This window comes from Thermobia domestica, chromosome 12 (assembly GCF_964235325.1).
Source record: "Thermobia domestica chromosome 12, izTheDome1.hap1.1, whole genome shotgun sequence".
In the NCBI taxonomy this organism is placed as follows: Eukaryota; Metazoa; Arthropoda; class Insecta; order Zygentoma; family Lepismatidae; genus Thermobia; species Thermobia domestica.
In genome coordinates this window covers 12827849-12850058 of record NC_137465.1, presented here as the reverse complement: position 1 = coordinate 12850058, position 22210 = coordinate 12827849, and the positions used below count along the sequence as shown (strand labels likewise).

Sequence of the window (22210 nt, the reverse complement as noted above, 5' to 3'; positions counted from 1 at the left end):
ATAAAGGCCCATGATTTCCTTGAAGTCCCTGTCCGTCCTAAAAAGGTGAAATCACATGAACAGTGTTGGATGTATTTTCCCTTATCTTGTGTGACTTGGGCGACATAATTCTTTTTTTTTTTTTTTTTTTTCTGTACTAACTTAAAATTGATTATGGTGTCACTGTGTAGTTATGTTGTCACCGAGATTAGTAATGTTTACATAACAGCAGGTTCATGGGAACAAATTAATACTAAATTAATTTAAAAGGTGCGTATATTTTTTTTTCACAAACATACCATAACTACAATACAAACACTCAGAGCTTAAACAAAATGTTTCTTTTTTTCTCCTTTTGTGAATAAAGTATGTCAAATACTTCTAGCTTCAAAGATGGACAGATTAATGTTTGTGATGAGATGCTACCAAAAAACAACTCATATATATATATTTATTATTCTCAAATTCACTTCCATAACATGGAAAAAATTTTCACCACCAAACGATGGAAATAAAATTCAGAAATAAATTCTCTTTCAAATTTGCGACATCATATGCCATCAGCATTTCTACATACAAACCTAGGTTTATATGGAGAAATTATTTCTTAAAAGAGAATACAGGAATGATTTCTTTTTTTCAAATATAAACTCTTGCAACATGTTCATTATAGCAGCATGAAAACAGATTTGCACTCTCATTTTATATAGATTTTATATAACTGTCAATTTCATTTAAATAGCTCATGCTATCACGGAAAAAAAAATAGCGAAAACATGTTGTCATACTCATGTACACAAAAATAATAACTATTCTCTTTGTATTGAGAGTATCGCCATACAACGTGATACAGGTTTAACACAATGATAATGGAGCAAAGGGAATTAATGGACTTTTTGTGGGGGGATATATTTTTTTCTTTTATAAAAAAAATAATAAAGAAATCCACTTTCACACACCGTGAATCACAATGCTCCTGTTCCAAGTTCACTGATAACACCTAATTGTTGTAGCTGTGTTATCCATTCGTTTGCATTAGAGCTCTCACCGCCATTACATGCGTCGGTAAGGATGAAAGCTCTGGGCTTGTGCCGGCTGACTGTAGTTCCCGCCCCGCTGTGGACCTGGGCCTCCTGCATACGCCCCGGCAGCTGTGGCATCTCCTTGGCCTGCGTTGTATGCAGGATTGCTGTTGTTAAAATCTGCCTGCTGACCTACGGAGAAAGAATGAGAGTTAGACACATCCGTTAGACAGATGCTGTAAGATATATAATGCATAACTGAAATAGAAACAGAGTTATCTTATGTTACAAAGTAGTTGAGCCTCGATCAATTTCAGTGTGCGCTGACACCTTTTGTTAATTATTTCTAAAATCCTGCTCAACTGATGCACATGAGAAGATTCTGTAGAACCTTTCTAAGCAAAAAGGTAAACACGTCACTGTTCAAAACTGTAATGAACTAGGCTTCTTGGAGAAAGTACGATTAGTTAGTAGGCTTATCACTATTGTAATTTCCTTTGTTATGTTGGCCTCATATGAGACGTGGGCCTACAGTTTAAGGTGAATTCGAACCACCGTAATGCGTTCAATGCTTTCCCACCAAGGTGTACACGCGTCACTAGACCCGCAGTGAGGGCTTGTTTAATTTGGTGTTCTTCGTGTGAGTAAAAACTGAAATGGATTTCTGGGTAACTGTAATTCATTTTTCTGCCAGTTGAAGGATCTAAACGCGAAAATTCCGTGAAGACTATTAAGTTGACATAACTAACTAGGGTCTTTTCAACTAACTAGGGATGACTCCAAGGTTGAACCGAGCTCCTTCATGGTTAAGCGGTTGGCGTATGCACCTTTGGCGTGGGAGACCCGGGTTCGATTCCCGTGATTCGGATTCTGCGTTAATTAGTAGGTCCCGCCTCATATAGCCTCGCAGTTTAAAGGGATATTAAACTTGGGGATAACCTATATATTTCCTGAACAGATCTGTCGAGCAAGTTCCAAAACAAGGAATTCCTTGCCCTGAAGCCACCCCACTCCTTCAGGGTTGGAAATAATAAAACAACTTGACCTATATATATATATATATATCTTATATCTCAAAGTGCTCCACATGACTAGCAGTTTGAGAGTATTATATGCACTACCCAATTATATGCTATATTAATGAATAAAATCAAAAAACATGATACAACATAAGACTGTTCAGAGCATCTTACACACTTACTTACTTACTTACACACACTTACTTACTTACTTACTTACTTACACTCACTCACTCACTCACTCACTCACTCACTCTCTCACACACACACACACACACACACACACACACACACACACACACACACACACACACACACACAAAAAGTACGGTCATACTTAAATGAATGAAGTATCCGAAAGAAATCAAATAAAAAGAAAATGTTGATGCAGATCAGTTGAAAATATGGAAAATTCGATGAATTTATGTGCAAGTCTTACATAAAGAATAGTGTTACTTGAAGCAAATACACAGTTGAAGCATAGGAAGTGCCCGGTAGAATTCTGTTGTTAGTTTGTTTAGGTGTTACTTAGTTGTTCCCCAAGCCTTTTGTTCGCTGTATACTATAAGTTAAAAATCATCATTAATTAAAAGTTGTAATTGCTAACTTTTTCTATCAACTACCTTGCGGTTCCACAGATGATAAAGCTCAAACAAGGCATGTTTATGTTCAGCATCATCACTATTCATTTTCAAATACTTAAACTGAAACAACACAGTTTCAGTTGTAATGAAATCATTAACCATAGTACGTAGTGCCATAATGAAGAACTTCATGAGAGCCTATTTCAGTATCAATTTCACTTCAATAAAAGGTACAGCACTCGTACAGCATCATTTTTGCGTTTAAAAAGAAATTAGTTTTTCCGCATTATGCCGAAAACTACGGATGAATTTTACATTCACATATATCATTTTCTACAGCTTCATTAGATCTAGCAATTAATGTATCACTCATCTTTGGACATTTTCCCCCCGTTACACACAAATAATATTGTAAATGTTTCTAACTCCTTGTGACCTGTTTCACTTTTCGAGGATGAGTCTCAAATATTATCTAATATATAAGTAAAATAAAGTATTTGTCTGTGTGCAGGCTGGGTATCAGACAAATGGACTGAGAGTTGCCAAAATTTGGTCACAGGTACCTTGGTCCAGGCCCCAGATCAAGACCTTTTTTTTTTTTTAAATTCGAACCAGGGGGTCTCAGGGGGCGTTTACCGGGACCTGCCTGGGGACCAGACAAGTTGACCAAGAGTTACTAAATTTTGGTCACGGATACCTTGGTTCAGATCCCAGACCAAGGCAAAGCGTTTTTTGACTAAACTCGAACTAGGGTGATCTCAGGGGGCGTTTACCGAGACATGTAAAAGTAGTAGAAAATGACTGATATTAGTGTCAAATTCGAAGTTTTCGCGGTCGCTGAGATCAATGGTGAAACTCCGATCGCATAACTTCCAAATTGAACTATTTGGATGCGGGCCGAGGGTCAACCGGGTGGTGGGATACCGAGACATGTAAAAGTAATCCAAAATGACCGATATTAGTGTCAAATCCATAGTTTTCGCAGTCGCTGAGATCAATGGTGACACTTCCATTAGCGATGACTTGCAAATTCAGCTACCATTGTATGCGGGCCGGGGGTCAGCGGGGGGAGAGGTTTACTGACATGTTAAAATAGCCCAAAATAACCGATATTAGCGCCAAATTCATAGTTTTCGCTGTCGCTGAAATGAATGGTGATACTCCCACAGGTGTTGACTTTCAAATACAGCCCCCCCTCCCCATATGCGAAGAATGGGTATATTCAGCTAGTTTGAAATATAAAGAAAAGCTGAGAGAACAGTTCGAAAGGTTCTCTAATCACAATCATAACACGCACCTGGCTAAATAAGAATGCTGAATTGGAAGGCAGACTTTCAAGTACGAACTTATTTTCTTTACTGCTGCGGATATAATTAGACTCTGCAAGCTCAGCAAGTGTTGAGCCTGATATGTAACTGTGAAATCTTACACATTTGCATAAAAATGTACGCGTATGTTTTCATCTTTCACATAAAACACACATTTCAAGGAAAACATGAAATAATCATATTTTAGACATTCTTGACACATTAACGCTTCCGTTTTATTCGTTTACTGCAGAATACTCGTTCTTCGCACGGGGAGATTACGTTTCATTTTGGATACAAAGGGCTAAATTTGGATTTAAACGGCTCAAAAGTGTCCAGGTTCATCTAAGTAACCCAGAAAACTATGTATTCGGTACTAATATCGGTCATTTTCGATTTTATAATATATATATATATATTCCCCTCTCTCAAGTTGCGGGCTGAATTTGTATTTAAACGAAGTGTCACTGTTCATCTCAGCGAGCCCAAAAACTATGAATTCGAAACTAACATAGGTCATTTTTGATCATTTTTAAATATTTCCTCCTCCAACCCCTCTAAGCTACAAGTCCAAGTGAAATGATGTCCGAACCTCATCTATGTTGGAAATTGGATCAAGATCGCTGAGTGATTCAAGAGTTAAGTAACAAACATAGTGACTTTTATTTTTATCTATATAGATTTTATCAAACTTCTGGACATATATTGCAAGGTTTGAATGTTTATGTCGGGCTTTCCGGGAACTCATGTGGTTAAGATCCCATATTAAGCTGTAGGTTCACATCTCATACAGCCTCGGTGCTGAAAGGGATTATAAACCCCAATCCAATCCACTAACCTGTGTCGTGAATAAGTTTGACAAAACTGGCACATTATCTTTCCGATACTTCAGGATCTACTATCAGATGGAAAAACTCAATACAATTTAGGGTATCTTTCAACAAATCTAGGATTTTCATGTAATACAATCGAAAAATAATTCAAAGGAAACTTACTTCATTATGACGGACGCGCATACAAGTGCTTAAAACAAATTTCTAAATCTGTTATTAAAAAAAAAAAAAAAAGTTTTGGAAGATGAACGAACATGTGAAATTCCTGCTGTAAGCATGCATGGTATTCTGCACTCTGAGCATATACGTTTGACTGTGTGATGTCGAGAAGTAGTTCTCACCATGAAATAATTTTTCAGAGATAATAACTTTTCGATTAGCAATTTGGAAATGTGCTTCACTCCTCGTTATTGCATGAACAGAATATCACACTATCCTGCTGTCACTGATGAATATTATTTTTGTTTGTAATTTAATTTTCTTTAAATGGAAAATACCTTTTTTTTTTTTTTTTTTTTTTGCCACAATTATTTTTAAGCTTTTTAGCATCTACAAATCCACTTCCTTCCCGTAACCAGGATCCGATTTACCCCTGGTAAATGCTTGAAATACCCGATCCGGGTATAGGGGATTAACGTTCTTAGGGGGATGTTGAACGAAAAGCTAATAAGCAAGACAAAAAAAACTGCGAAGTTTAATAAGCACAATTAAAATCAGAGCGAACCCCTTTGAATTGGGTTCAGTTATTAGTGGTTGACGGTGAATGGAATTTTGCAGCAGACAGTTGCGTAGAGGCTCTTCACAATATGCTATCACCATAGCAAAATCCACTAAAATTTATACGAAAATGTTAAAACAAAAAGGTATGCATCAGGCAAATTATTTATTTATTTTTTATTGTGTTGAAATTTTGTAAATGGATTAGAGATGGCATATACGTTTTAACTTAGAGTCAGCAAAACATTAAATCCGCCCTTGCTCACATCTACTCAAGATGATATCAAGAGATACATCTTTGTATGGAATTACATTAACGAATTTACGCTTACGAGCTCTGTACTCTTTTTGAACTTCACGGAAGGATTGTTTGTCCACAACCACTGTTCATTTTGTGTATGAAAATGTGACACTCATTACACAGAAGTGAGTTATAATGTGTATCTGAATGACTATGCCAGTATTTCAAACATTTGCTTCCGCAAGAAACAATTGTAGGTACTTCACATAGACCTTGAAATGACAGAATTCCTTAATTCAATCTAAGTTTTAAAAAAGACCAGCAGAAACGCAAACAATCAGCAGAAATTCATCATCTCGCCCAAAGTTGGTATGAGGTAGTAATCTCAACATGGTGCCTCTATAATATCCCAGATATGACATACAGGGTCTTCAAAAAATTTACAATACTCTCCATAAAATCAGACAGAAACGGCTCCCATCGCCCTCCATTCGCCTTACAAATGCAGTCTCTCCTGATACCATCAAAGACGTTATCGAGATGAGCAGATGTCAGGAGTAACCGCCCGAGAGAATTACAAAAAAACGTAGACGTGCATCCAGTAATCTTTTATTTTCGTGCGCTCACATGGGAGGGCAAAGTGACTGTGATCACACTGGCAGGCGCCGTTCTGCCAATTAAGGCGGCCCGAACGATCCTTCAGTGTGGGCACTTTATTGTTTATTGCGGGGATACTATGGGGTGCATATCTGTTGTAGTATACAAACGGGAGGCAAGGGTTCCACAACGACGTTATAACCAATGAGAGGCATTACTGCGACCACTTGGCCTCTCGCAACCTCACTACAAGGTTAAACTCAAAGTTACCGTATTTGTATAACAGAAGTTTACTGAGGTCGCCTGGATTGTAGACAAGACATAATACCTACATACAATGGATCCTATTCTTGTAGTTACGTTGCTAAGGTTTAAATCGGTCGATATTCTTTCCTCTGTTTCAAAGTAACCAAGGCCACTTATGATTCGCAGTGTGCAGGAAGAAGAATGAGAGCAACGATATCATTTCTCTGATGTGGAAGTGTGTCAAGGTTTGAAATTCATCACAGTCTTACAGCATAATACGGGGACAGCGCTCTACCACAACAGAGTGCATCAATTACAAAAAAGCATAACGACGATCCAAAGTCTCCGGCACTCAGCTAGCTCAAGAGAAGATTCTGGCTAACCGAAGCGTAACCACCAATGAGCCTGCAAGTGCTCTGAAAATCAGTCGCAACGAAGTTTATTTACATAAAGTCTGCGAAATAGGTTTCAAGAAAGCTTACCGGACAGCATACGCGCAATGTTGTGAAGATATGTCGACGTTCACTCGACTCTTATAATGACACGAAGTTTGTGTGGGCTTGGAGAAAATGATCACACGAGATGAGACCTGGATCCATCACTTTGAGGTAATATCCAAGCGGCAGAGCATGTAGAAAAGCCCGGGCTCGCCAGTAACGAAGACACTCAAGATGCAATGTTCTACAGGACAACTGATGTTAACCTTTTTTAAGATTCACGTTAGCGACTATGCGTGAGATGTGGGCTTACGACTTAACGTAGAATCCAAACCATGTGAGCTCCGCTGAGAATCGAACCCGGGTATTCACACCAAAGACGAGTACCGCCAGAAATTGAGAACTTCAATGGGAGGTTTCAATGTATCCACCATATAGCTCAACCTATATTTTTTTTTGAGAAGACCACGTATCACAATTTTTTAACCAGAAACCACAGTTCTGTTGTGACAGGATTATGATGTTGCTATGAAAATGGTATAAGGTCATCGAACAAAATGATACATTTGTGGGCCACTCAAATTCCGAAGGCTATTGAAAAAGAAAGTGTTGCTTATTGCAGGAGAATATCTTGAAACCTCCTTGCAAATTGAGTTTGAAGATGCTGGTTCATACTACACACAGTCCAGTTACAGTCTGGTTTACTTTGGTTTACGTACTATATTTTTTATATTATTCATTATTTTTAACTTATTCACTAAAATTGAGAAAAACTGAGGAAAAGCTTAGGAAAACGCAATATTTTCTCTGAGCAAACATACAAAATCCCTGCTTCTCTGAAATATAACAATTTCCCTGACTTTGGGGATATTTTCAATTATTTCTCTGACTCATTTTAATTTCCCAACGTCCGGGAAGTTTCAGTATTAAATTCTAGACCATTTAAAAGCGATGTACAAGAACAGGTTGTTTCAACTTTTAGAATACGTACAAGTCTGGTGTGCTCTGTCCGGACTTTGGCGAGCATGAGGTAACATTTCCCAACCGTATTCGTGTAGCTTTCCATTTACGATATTCGCGAGTTTGGGTGAGCGTTATCGTAAAGAATGAGTGGCATAATCTCGAGCAATTGAGGTTGGACTTCGTGCATTTTAATTTGCAGTTTCTGCAAGAGATCATGATAATATCAGGTCGTAAGTACTGAGCCTTTGATGGTCAAAAATTAGAAGACATTTTTTGTGACCTGAAGCAATATTATGAAACCACAAATATCATTTTGTTCGATGACCTTATGCCATTTTCATGGCATCATCATCATCTTGTCACAACAGAACTGTGGTTTCTGGTCAAAAATTGTGATACATGGTCTTCTCAGGCCTTTTTTAAAACTAATTTTTCACCATTCACGAAGCTCTGAGAGAAATAAATAAATTATAGGTTGACGGTGGTAGGTCCGAGCTATATGGTGGATACATTGAAACCTCTCATTGAAGTTCTCAATTTCTGGCGGTACTCGCCTTTGTTGTGGAAGACCCGGGCTCGATTCTCAGCGGAGCTCATAGCGTAGTGTACGACACCCCTTCTGCTAATCAGTTTCGACCTTTTCTTAATTTTTATTTATTATTATTATTATTATTATTATTATTATTATTATTATTGAATTGCTAGGTATACTTGCGCCAGCTATCGAAAATACAGGTAAGAGTATATAATTCTGCCTGGTAGCAGCAGCTCGTGATGCACAATACTCTATCAAACGCACAGCATAAAATTCTTGGGCGCCAGTGAGAGATTTGTCACTGCTCCTAGTTTCGATCACGATCTTTTTCGCACATTATTTTCGCAGTTTACCCACTTGTTATTCAAGTTGCTCGAAAATCAAAGTTATGTCGTTTGTTTCTTATATTATGATGCTGCTCTCACCTCGCAATTCTTTCCCGAAGGCAAACAGCCAACAAACAATATTATTTTAGTGTTATAACGAATCTGAATGAGAATATTCGCCGGGAAAGGTTAATATTTGTGAAAGAATAGATTTATATATTTTGCACAATGACATACTCGAATTTCAGACATAAAACTCAAGTCCGACCAAACACAATATTTGTCGGATATGTTGGCGCCTGTAATTTATTTTGTTACCCAAACTTAAATTACCAATTCGTGAACGAAGTTTTGAGTCAAATTCAGCACCAGAGAGCCACTGCAGTAAAATTGGAAACTCAATGAAAATTGTGAACACCAGTATTAACCGGATTTGAATTTAAACAAGCTGCTTAAAAGTCGAGTTCATAAGTTGTCACAGCACATTGCTGAACATGTTATGAACAGTCGCACGCTGTAAGAACGATATCTTGCTGGTGAAACGTGGAAGGGTTTGTGGTCACTTTAGATGAGTCATACGTTTATCTGGCCGGCTCCAACGAAGTCCAAGCAATATATTATTACCTATGGTACGTGAACATTTCGGACCATGCTTTCAGGAAATAGTGGAAAGTTTCCCCAAGAATGTCATGATCATTCCAGGATTCAGTTACAATAGCAAGTTAACCACCCGCCACATAGTACCAAATTCATGCCAAAGTTAATTTGGACTGTCATAAGATGATTGTCTTGAACTCATAGTTTTGTACAGAAATTCCAGCTTTTATGTAGATTTCATAAGGTATGCCACCATCAGGATAAGGCGTCAAGCCATACATCTCCCATACACCAGTCTGGCTGTCGACTTATGATTTCACTCGTGTTTTTGCGGATATGGAAAGGCAAGCCATAGCATACATTAACATTCCTGTTACGTCCCCTGACGTCTCACTAATGAATTATTGTATCCCCTGGTTGAGGACCCTTGGATGCAAACCATCTCGCACTGTGGGTAGTCTCGGAAAACCTGCCAGCGGAAGTGGACTAACCGACATCACTGTACTTCTTACCAGCTTGCTCCAACAGAAATTTCGCTGTCAGAGCAATAGCCCAGACTCACGGCCATAACGGAAGATAGCGACATAAAGTTCATAATTTCAAACAATAAGGTATCGTTAACATAAGTCGAAAAAAAAAAAAAAAAATTAATTATAAAACCTACCTCTGATACCCTTAAAACAGTGACCTGATTGCTTATTTCATCTGTCCTCAACAGATTAAGAAATCAACACAAGATTATCAGGTACCAAAGATGAAACACCAAGAAGTCTATTTTATAGAATATATTGTTCCATAATACATTGGAAAGGGAGTTGTAAAACCCGTGAGTGTATGTAGTTTAGTACCCCTCTGTTTTTCATCAGCTAACCAAAAACGTTCTTGCGCTTTTCAATGTATCGATTTGCTCCCCAATGATTTCGCGTGACATGAAAAGGGTACATTTTAGTCTTTTGACTATCGCCTGCGTGAAAACTACGTCTGCAGTAGTAAAGTGACCTTGTAACATGAATGTGAAAAATTTATGATTCAAGCTTGCATAGTTTACGAGTACAAGTTGCGCACAATGGCACCCATAGAAGTTCCAAACATATACAGTGTGTCTGAGCAGAACACAGTAAATGAAAATAACAGATTAGATGGTTCAGAAAATTTTTATCGGGGGCAAGTGTCTTTGGGAGATGAATCTCGAGCAGGCCGAGTATTAACGTTTAATGATAATGCATTGAAAGCGGAACATGAAACAGATATCGGCCAGATCTGCCAATCTCAAAAGAACGTTTTCAGGTAAGAGATGGAATTTTCCAGTTGCATTTAACACCGAATTAGTGAAGTGAATTAGTGAAGCTTTCCAAACAGGTGCCCCATAAACTGACACCAGACTAAACTTCAAATCTCAGTGCATGTCCTTCCTAAGCTCTTCAATATCATACACCCTTCCCTGCATAGTTTTAGCATGAGATGGGAATGGATGTGCTCCAATTCCAAGTAATCGTCCTAAACGAGAATGGACATCAAAGCCTTCTTTCCATCCAAAGTAGTTAAAGTGTTTGATCGACAGGTGTCACAACTGTCAACCATCAGTCGTTTCCCAATGGTCATATAACCGTCACCAGGTTATATAAGTACTTTTTGTGGACGCCCTGTATATTTTGGAAAGACAAATCATTCTTCAATTTATACTTTATTTTTGCGACGCAAATAATTTCTTTTCTTCGGTGGGAACTGGTAGTAACAGATCTCTTTTCCACGAATTAGAATAAAGAGTCTTTCATCGTTCACCAATACATATATGTGAAACGTTTTTTCAGTGAGAAGATTCTAGTAACAAAGACCACATTCATTTTCTGAACTATATATATGAAAATTGTATTTCTACTACTTGGATCCTCAGTGTTTCTTCCTTACTCATTAATATGCAAAGACTACATTATATAATTATTTGGAAATAAATTAAGTGCTTTCTTTAATTATTTATAGAAATACTGGCGGCAGGATAGAGCAGACCAGGTGTTTGAACGACTGACCAGCACCAACCATATCACTCAGTGAAAAACACGGTGGATTCAATTGATTTTCTACTGCTTTTTGGCTTCTACGTATTCACTAACTAATACCCCATTCTTTCATTTTCCACAACGAAATTTGCTGGCACACATTCACTGATTATTTTACAGAAAGCACTAGCTGGAATTTCTATACAATCATTTCTCCGTACTGTTGACTATCATCCTGAAGGAGATTTAAAATCTTCGCCTATCCTTTATATTTTCCAGACCTCTCACGAACTATCACCTTTTTCTTTTCCTGGACAACGATATGAGGAAAGCGTAGCTAGTGAGGGAAGTCACATTGGTAAATGTTGTACTTTTATCACTTGAAACTAAGGTAAGAAAGTTACCTAATGTTCGAATAGGACGTTACGTAGCTTTTCTTCCGTCAATTTGAAGTGATAAAATTTGTATGAAGTAATCCCCCACCGCGCTGCTTCCGTGAGAAACAGACAATTCTGAAACAGAAATGATATGGAGAACGAGATTTCTGCCGCCTTCGTCTCCAAAGACATTTCATTCTACTTTGAGAGCGTTGAAATCGTTAGCAGAAAGTTGTCGCCTGCGCAACATGTTACTTCCAATGAATACGTTATTATTTTGCTTGTTTATCCCTGAAGATTTCAGAAAGGGAATTGTTAAGCACCACATTTTCGTTACATTACTCTATTACTATTATTATTTATTCGCTTTTTAACTTTTCACCGTGAAAATGTTCACTTTGTGCGATACTTTATCCACACAATGAGATGTGTTATTAGTTGCGTTTGTACTTTCAGAACCATCGAACTTTTCCTCCTCCTAGCCTCAACGCTACATTTGGTGATAGCCATATAATCACATTTTGATGTAACCTTTCAAACGCCAGAGAAATGCTTCCCCCGACGGGATACTTTTACAACATGTTAAGGATTTCTTAACATTTCCGATATTGACAGTCAAGTTTCATTTAAATGGTGTGTCCTGTGGGAAATATGATCTGATAAACTAGCATCAGGTCTTCAATTCACAATTTGGAATCTAGACGAAGTGTATGTCGTCTGCGTATGTTTCAAAGTAGTATTTTTATTCACTGTTTTGCTTCGTAAACTTAATTACTAAAATTTCTTAATTCTTTCAATTCCCACAACTTTCCCACTGATCCAGCCAGATGGTGCAAATTCGGACAAGTAATGTGTAGCCCTAACGCCATTATCTCCAGCTTTCTAGAGAGAACTTTCAATTAATTAAAGTAGCTAATAATGTTGGATCAACATTGTATTCTTCAACTTCTATCGAGAATCGATTCCAGTACCAAACACACTAAACATTCGAGTACAAAAACCTACACTTGCCTAACAAGGAAACAAATTGACTAAGCATCTCAACCTGGTAGTCCTTAACACTTTTGCTTCTACATGGCTGATAGTCTAAAAAGTAGTGAGCGTTTTGTGCAGGCGATGGCCTTAGTATCCCAAATATCAGAGTATGTGAGTAACAGTGGGCCATGTCTAACGTCCTTTGACAACTCTGGGATCCCTATAATCAGACGTAAGGTTTTGCGCCGTGAAGATGTCTGAACTTTCGAGATCTGCGAAGATGTGCTTCGTCTTCGGTTAGACGTAGTAATCAGCTGTAGCCAAATTCGTAAATGTAGAGTGTGCGGAAGGACACGAATGCTGTGCTTTGTTACGTCTTCGGTGGAAACGCCATCATTTGTACATTGCTTGTGCCACTCGTGAATTTAGGCTATTCTCCTGTACGCTTGGGGTAGCAGAGCAACAGTCTCCATACACGTTTTACCCAGTTCAATACAAAATTCGATGCTCTTGAAGTGTCACCTTACTCTACCCTGATGGAGTGTAGTATTAGCACTCAACAGTACCATAACTAGTTTACAGTGGTATCGGATCAGCTAATCTTTCTGTGCAGCCACAGGACAGTCGTTTCAAATACAATGCCGTAGAAGCCAAAGTTCTGTTTATTCTTCACTGTACTAGCATGTATTAACATCACAGGCTTTGAGGAACAATGCAAGAATGATCAAAAATATATGCTTGTTACATTAAGTAGTTTTCCCCATTATTTTTACTCATTACTCAGACACGTTTTAATATTATTCTTTGATTTATGTATCATCTTGGAAGAAGTGTAGAAATGGAAACCAGAGTGATGTGCACTTCAAGTTATTTCAAAGCTTATCAAAGCAAAGCTACATTTCAAAGCTTTATCTAGGCCTACAGCATTTGTTTGGAATTTAACGTCCCATTTAAATACCAAGGCAATATGAAACTTGTGACGTAGAACAAGTTTGGTATACACTAATTGGGAACTTGGTACACACTAATTTCCACTTGGAACTAAACTTGAAGTCTCCATTACTGGGAACACGTTAACTGGAACTAAACTTGAAGTCTCCATTACTGGGAACACGTTAACTATTTAGCCAAAAAGCCTTCATCTGCTAAAGATTAAGCCATTCAATCACATCATCATTACATAAAAAACATATGCGGATATTTTTTTTTAAAGCATACTGTGAATAGTACAAAAACTACCCAAAGGCCGTTTTATCTTAAACTCACTATCAGTACATGTTAATTTTAATAGAAATTTTGGAAAAAATGTTATTTTTTCTTGTCCATATACAATATTATATGTGTATACAGTTAAATATTAGATTTATGCGAATGAAATGTCCGCTTTCACAAGCCTGGCAGTCAGGACACAGTGCGTTATGGAACAGCGTTGTGTGGAAGTGCATACTTGAGAACAACACAATTGCGAGTAATTTTTCTTTACAATTATTGAGACATTCTAAACAGCAAGTAGAATAAAACATTAAAAGTGCATTTGGCCCCAAGAACGGTGAATGAACGCACTATTAACCGTTATTAAACTTAGTTTCGGGGACAAAGCATTGCAAAATGATTAATATGTTCTAATGAGCTCCTCAGGAACTCTGTAGAAACGTACAATCGAAAAAGTATTCGTGGCTCGGCAGACGAGTTACGTATACACCATACCATTGCCGTTCAGTGGCTCCATACCACTACAGACGAGTTAGGAACACAACATACCACTATCGTCCGGTGGCTCCATGCCACTGCAGACGAGTTAGGCATACACCATACTGTCGTTCGGTGGTTTCTGCCATAGCAGACGAGTTAGGCACACGGTATACCACCGTCGTTCGGTGGCTTTATGCCATTGCAGATGAGTTAGGCATACACCATACCACTATCGTTCGGTGGCTCCGTGCAATCGATAAGATGAAAAAGTTGTACTCATGGGTGCTACATAGCTTGACACCAGCCAACAAAAATTGCCGTCTGAAGGTATATAGTTAACTGAGTGTTCGGAATAACCGAGATTTCCTGTATCGAATTACCAATTCTGATTTAAAAATCGTATTTCCCAGTATCTTACTTATTTCTTCACTGATCTGGACAGTGTAACGCATCGCTAACTCCCGATTTTTCTCGCCACGAAATCTTATAGTTGGCTAAGCGAGGCAGAGGTAAATGGTTGCAGACAACTACTATTTATATTAATCAGGTATTGGAGTTTTCGTTTATTGTCCTTTGGAAATGACGCACCTGTTCGACTTTTCATTCGCACCAATCTAATATGAGAGCAGTGTTGCATTTTATCTGTAGAAGCGAAATTTTACAAACTGGAGACACTATGATTAAAACTGAATTACAAACTGTACAGTGCAATAATTATTTGTTCTTAAATTCAATCCGTGGAAAGTTTTCAAAACATCGAATCGAAGCAAGAATTTCAAAGGTACGAACTCCTCGAATCTACATAATTACTTTTTTCTCTATTAAGTTATAATCAAACAGCATCTACTAATAATAATTGTTTTTTTTTTTTTCTTTGGGATTACTCAGAGCCCTGCTTATATAGAGTTCAAGCGAGTACCTCACTCAGAACATTAAAAAAAAATCTAGAATTAGAATCATCTTACCCTTTTAAAGAACAGAAACTTCTATCATCGAAAATAACTAAAAAGCACCAAACCACGCTGAAAGCATCTCCAAACTTTGTATAATATACCACTATGCACAGAGTGAAAATTTTGATGCGAAATCATTACCGGAGAAGCTATTATTTAGATATGATACAGGATCTCATACTGAAGTCACTCTGCCCGTAAGATTAAAATGATTACGCATTAATTCAGTTTGAAGAATAGTACAGTATTCAAGACAAGTAAGTCAATGTTGCCTTCCGCTTCTGTCGTATTTTACATGTGGCGAAAACCGCATTCAAAGTAATTCATTCCGAAATTACTGTCACATTTTATGCCTGGGCATGCGCCGCAACTGCACAATTCATCCAAATTTACACTTCTGCTCAAATATTGTTTAATTCTAGTTTTTTTCTCTCTTAAAATTTCATGTTCCTTTGTAAAATAACGACCCCATAGTAAAATTACTCCTACCTGACTTTTTATTATTATTATTGTTACCTGAAGAAAGGAAGGGTCACCGGACACCCATAGCAATACGTTAATCCAATCACTCACCGTCATATCAGTATCTTGTAGGGCCACCTTTTGCCGCAATCACCTCTGCAACCCTTCGAGGAAGACTTTTCATTAATTTGCGATATGTGTCGACGGGAATCTGCTCACTTATCCTGCAAAGCGGCAAACAGTTCAGTGGTATTTTCAGGCGTATGGCCTGGCTCTCAAGCTGCGTTCCAAGTCTCCTAAAGGTGTTCAATGGTGTTGAGATCTGGACTTTGCGCTGCCCAATCAAGTTTTTCTACACCCACGTCCTCGAACCATGTGCTTGTAATACCTGACGTATGACAGAGAAATGTCGTGCTGGAACAGATATGGGCCAATACCAAATTCTGCCCATAATGTCGGTAGCGTAAAATTGTCTAGAATCGTTTGGTATGCTTTGGCATTCACGTTTCCCAAACTAAACAAGAGGACCAAGACCATCACGATAAGCAGGACCACACCATGATACTTCCTCGTCGAATTTCACTGTGGGTACGATACAATCCAGTAAACAGCGTTATCTGGGCATACGCCACACCCACACACGTCCATCGTATCGTCACGTCTGGTAGAGTGATTCATCATTCCATAGGACATATTTCCGTTGTTCGCGAGTCCCAACGGCGGCGTTCCTTGCACCACTATAAACGATGGGTCGCACTACAGGCTGTGATATGTGGCTTGTGAACTGCTGCTCGACCATGAAAACCAAGTACGGCGATCTCCTGGCAGACGGTACAATCACTTGCAGCACTATTGGAAGCCGATCGAAACTTCTGTGCTCTCATCTCTAATGACGCCTTACGGTTTGACTTCACCACACATTTCAAGCATCGACGATCATGATCTATTAATATTTTCGCTTTAATAAGATTGGCCCGGCATGTCATAACCCCTCTCGTTTCCACTTCACGATAACATCACTCACTGTCGACTGGGGTAAATCTGTGGACGCTAATGATCATCCCTCTTTCGCCTCACTCAGTTCATCATCTATCCATTTTGACTGTTGTAGCTGATATGCGCTTATTCTCAACTAACCACGCTTTAGGTTGTATAACGTATACAAACGATCCCAAGCATTTTTTAGGGGTGTCTGATGATGAATGGCCACACAATGTATTGCATATTAAGCGTTAAGTTTTGCATATATACTGATAAGGTCACAGAGAAATAAAATCCATTTTGGTGTGAAACAAAAACGACAATGACATCCAAAAGATTTAAGGTCCACAAACTACATATTTTACTCTAATTTTTAACATATTCACACTAAGATTTTCTATGTATTCATTATATTCTATTGCCGCCAACGTATTCAATCATATATGGCAGCATCCTTGAGATCATCAGCAGTGGGAAAGTGCTTACCGGAAAGAAGGAACACTCGACTGTAGTATTTAGTACACTTCACCTACGACCCGCAGTTTGATCCAAACGAGACGGTAGAAACGTGGAATGAAACCTATCGAGCTGTGGGCCTTGAACATGTGCGACAAAATACAGTGGTAAGAGCTATTGAGATTGGGTACGGTATAAAGGTCCTTTTGCACCCGTTAATGTACAGCATTCAGTAACGGGTCGGGTCTCCCACACATACCGACTACAGTATAATGAAAACATGCAAACACAGTGAAAAAAGCAGAACACAGTGGGATATTAATCTTCTGACGGTACTACCCAGCAAGGGTAAAGAAAGACCCAAGTTAGTATGAAAGATAGGAGAAGTAGAATAAATGTCGGGGGTGTTTGTGGAACTGGAAACGAAGAACTCATTTAATGACAATACACTTTGCAGAAAGTAAGAAATTAATTTACACATCACATCACAATCCGGGTAGGACATGGAGGTGATGAAGAAACGAATCTGAGAGATCGTTCGGTGGTCATCTTCAAGCAGTGTCCGCACATTTGCTATAAGTCAAATTCAGCTCGAAGATGAACATGCTGAATGGTTTGTCTAGCTCCATGGGACGCACACAATGATGGGTTGTCGTCACGAAGTAGAGAGCATGTTAAATGTAAATATCCAATGCAAAGTCGTTTTCCTAGCGAAAAGATCTTGAGCTCCTGATTCAGACACCGAATTTGGTGAAATTGAACATTCTGCCAACTGAGAGGTTAAACAACTCTCTACTTCGTGACGCTGGAAGACCGTCTAAGAAGCATTTTCCACTGCTAGTAATCTTAAAGACGCCTTTGAATACATTGATGGTAACAGTACAACGAATGTATAGAGAGACTGGTACCACACCATGACGAATGCTTGAATGGTATGGCGAGTATGTAGTTTTTCTACTATAAATCTTGTACTGTTGCTTGTGTTTTACTTAAAAACGGTTCTTTTATCTGAATGACCCTCGTAGGTAAGAGTACACTTGAAACTTTTTTTTATCCAAAAAAGTGGAAACCAAACATACCAGTGAAACCATTTAACTATAGCTTTTGGCTTTGCGACTCGCAGTTAGATGCAAGCGCCTGTCATATTCAGCTGTAATACACGAAGTGGACAGAATTGCCTGTACTATATTCATAAAACCATTATTAACCTGGTAATGAGAGATCTGTAATGATAATTAAGTTTAAAAGGGCATGGGTTTATTAAAAGTCAAAGAAACAAAATATAAATCTAGCACGTGAACTAAGGATAAGCAATACGCCTCTGAATATCAAACTGTTCTATCAACCTTAAAGAAAGCAACATACGTAATTTTATGACACATTCACACTTGGCCCTTCGAAAATCTCATCATCAAAGTATAGATGTAATTTTTCACCAAGTTTTATCATTTTCGTGTATTACTCACTTTATCAGAAGCTGCACAACCACGAAAGCCAACTTGTATTCGATCATTACTGACGCTAACAACTGCAGGCAGGCGCAAACACAAAATTAATATATGGATATGTTTATTACTATGCTTGCTACAACCGCTATTCGTGTACTTGTTTCTATTCAGAAAGTCTCGTTTGGATAGGTCCTCCTGTGAACGATGATAGAGCAGCCCTCTCAGATGCGTTCGAACCCTAGTGACGTCACATGGGTTTTGTGATACACAAACGTCATGTGTGGGTATTCGCGTCCTCACTCTACTTCGCAATTTTTTTCATCATGTTTTAGGATCAAAAGATCCAATATATTTTATTCAATAAAATATTCTTTGTCTTATATCTGGAGCATTACATACAGTGTAGCCAAACTCAAACCATCACTCAACTCAATATGATGTGCTTAATCCGTAGAAAATAGGAAAACTCGATTTAGGGGATCGTTCAAAAACTTCGTGGCCCCTGGTTAGAAAAAATAATTATCGGCCAAGATGGCAATCTTTTGATAATTTTTTTAAAATCATTCTTAAAATTCTTCTTACTGTAGTCTCCTCTAGGCTACACAGCATAAACACGAGATATGAATGACTTGCAGGAGAGGAACAAGATGTTTTTATCTTTATGTCCTTATTTTAATGTCGGACTTTGTGACATGTTGATTTATGTACGAAGAACAATGTTTTGATCACGCAGAACCCTGCAATATGATCGAATCGTATGTATGTGTTACAATGTTTCGATTTACCTTTCAGAAAACGAAGATAACACAAATCAAATATTACATTTAAAAATTTTAGGTATTTGTAAGGCTGTTAGGAGAGAATGAACAGTATTACCTTACATTTCAGATAAACGTATAATAAAAAGATATCTACAGACAACACTGAAATTCATATTTGCAGCCAACATATAAATGCCAATTATGAACTTTGTACTGACTCCAAAAGAAAGTTTCTTTTCATCAAATAATAAATCAACTGCCACGTTCTTTATATTAATTATAAACTTTCTATTATGCAGTTACTCTAACTTGTCCACCCAGAAAAAATACTACTAATATGTTGCAAAATTCCCCCCCACAAGTGTACACTACGTGTGAATGCCATTTTTAAAAGACCAGAACAGTTTTGCGTACTTGTGTTGCTTATTCAAGTATCTAGCCCTTTCTAATAATGAAAATTCTTCAACATGTAACGCATAACACTCAAGCTAGCTGGAAGCATGCAGAGAAGAGGATGGAAAAGAAAAGCACAAATACTTTTAAGCTTCTGTTTTTTACTCCTCTAAAGCTCTACAGATTTCCGAGAACTGTGTACATTACAAGACCAACCATGTGAGCAATTAAATAATGACTGCTGCATGCATGCAAGTACATGAAATCCCAGCATCTACCGCTGGATAACAAACTGACAAGGAGTTTTTAACCCATGCAGACTCTGCACACAAAATGAAGATTCTACTTCCAGCAAAGGTAAAAAAAAGCATGATGATCAAAATATGCTACAAGATTTACAATTTCCTTTGTTCTTTACCTTCTTACATGGGAAAACTTTGTTTTTAAGTCATTGTTTTTAAAAATAAATCATGTAACTGAGGGCAAGACACACATAAAAAAAAAAAAAACACACACATCAAAGACAAGAGTTTTCACACAACAGGTCTCACACACACAACCACATGGGGACAAGTCCAAGTAACTGTATAATAAAAGTGTTCTATTTACAAAGACACAATGGTCTTTCACCAAACTGTTTTTTCGCAAAAGAGTGCAAAACATTCAAAGTAATATTGGCTTATTTCCAAAGGTGCCATAGATTTCAGCGATGTCATGAGCTCCAATCAGAAAACTCAAAGGATGTCCCACCTGGAGGGGGCGGATGCGAATAGCCTGCTGTCTGGCTTACACCATCTTGAGTGTAACTTCTGGCTGGTCCGTAACTTGAAGCCTCCTAGGACAAAATAAAACTTCCTAAGTAATATAGTTCATATTATTTTTGTGTCGGGATGGGATTCAAGAATACTTAACTATACATTTAATATTATTTTACTGAAACAAGCCCGACATCTTGAGCAAGTTATCTATAAAACTATGTCTAGCATCCATAACCACGAATTATACGAGGCAGTTTCAAAAAGTTTCCAGAATTGTTCAAATAATAATTAGTGGCGACCACGCTGTCACTGCACAACTGGCGTAGTAACTTCATTACTGAAGTTACTTGAGAAAGCATACGATGACAAGAAAATTAAAGCTTCCTGGTCACCGACAGAAATATTTCCGTGGAGGCCGAAGGTATAGCTACTAAAGGAAATACTTTTAAGAGATCTCACTATAAATTTACACATTTATGTTTGATGCGAGAAAGAAAAAGATAATCTGCAAAAATGAAGATGATCCTTCTAGGTATGCCTGCATAGGCAAGCAAAATCAACATAACAGCTGTATCACACAACAATGTAACTGAAGAGCAGCAACAGAACGAGTTTCATGCTGACACCTTTATCGGTTTAAATTGAATGTAATCCTGAAAACTCTGCTATGGCGACTGGTGCAAAATGGAGGCAACACCAAACGCTAATTCGCATATTTTGCAGCAGATCTGATTGTGAGTTGTCTCTATTTTGTACCATTAAACAGAAAAGAACTTCTCTGCTTCATATAGAACATAAACCAATAAGGGGTCAAAATGGAACTCCTTTTGTTGTTGAGCCCTTCAATCACAAGTATTTTGCTCTGAAATGAGAAACTTTACCAAGGCAAAGCACAATTTCTCTATCAATACCGTTAGTGCTTGAATATTTCTCTTTTATTATACAACACACTTACTAGGCTTGTAATTGCAATATTGTGTGTTCACAAGTAGTTTTTACAAATGGAAGCACATTAGATAAAACTTCCATTTCATTTAGAAAAACACATGTATTCCGGAAACTTTACAGCTACCTCGTATTGTCTGGCTACGATTTACGAAAGTAAATCCACTCACATCAAATACAAGTGAGAACAGTTATTTGTTATTTAGACATTCACCTAAATTATTTGACGTGAATTATATCCCTTCAAAACTGCATTCATATATAATTTGTTTAATATCTGGCTGCACACAAGTGAAACTAATTTCACCAATTAAAAACAATTATGTAATGATATATGTAACTTTATTCCAAATATTAACCATCTATCTGCAACAAATTTGTCAATTTTATTTCACACAATTGCTTTTTCAAAACAAATCCTCAAAATTTGTGGTATTGTTTATGCATTTTCAAATATACCATGGAAAAGTAAGATTTCATCTGAATTAATACTTAATATAAGATAGTCTGATAACCTGAAATATTCAATAGTAGGTACGAGATTAATGCGAAGTAATGCTCTTGTTAATATTCAAATTTAAGTACAATCCAAATAATTAAGCACATACA

General features: G+C 37.7%; 1 protein-coding gene across 8 annotated transcripts in view; it reads right to left on the bottom strand.

Annotated features, from left to right (window-relative positions):
- Positions 1-237: 237 nt before the first annotated feature.
- The window catches only part of Hrb27C (Heterogeneous nuclear ribonucleoprotein at 27C), a 149735-nt gene continuing 127762 nt past the window's right edge, over positions 238-22210 (bottom strand). For 7 of the 8 annotated variants that reach the window (XM_081733473.1, XM_081733480.1, XM_081733478.1 and 4 more), the window contains 2 exons: positions 20649-20733; positions 238-1193 (listed from right to left, as the gene is read on the bottom strand). In XM_081733473.1, the coding sequence (XP_081589599.1) occupies positions 1033-1193; positions 20649-20733 (246 nt within the window). In that variant the 3' untranslated portion in view covers positions 238-1032. The remainder of the gene's footprint in view (positions 1194-20648; positions 20734-22210) is intronic. The other variant, XM_081733474.1, reaches the window with a different exon arrangement.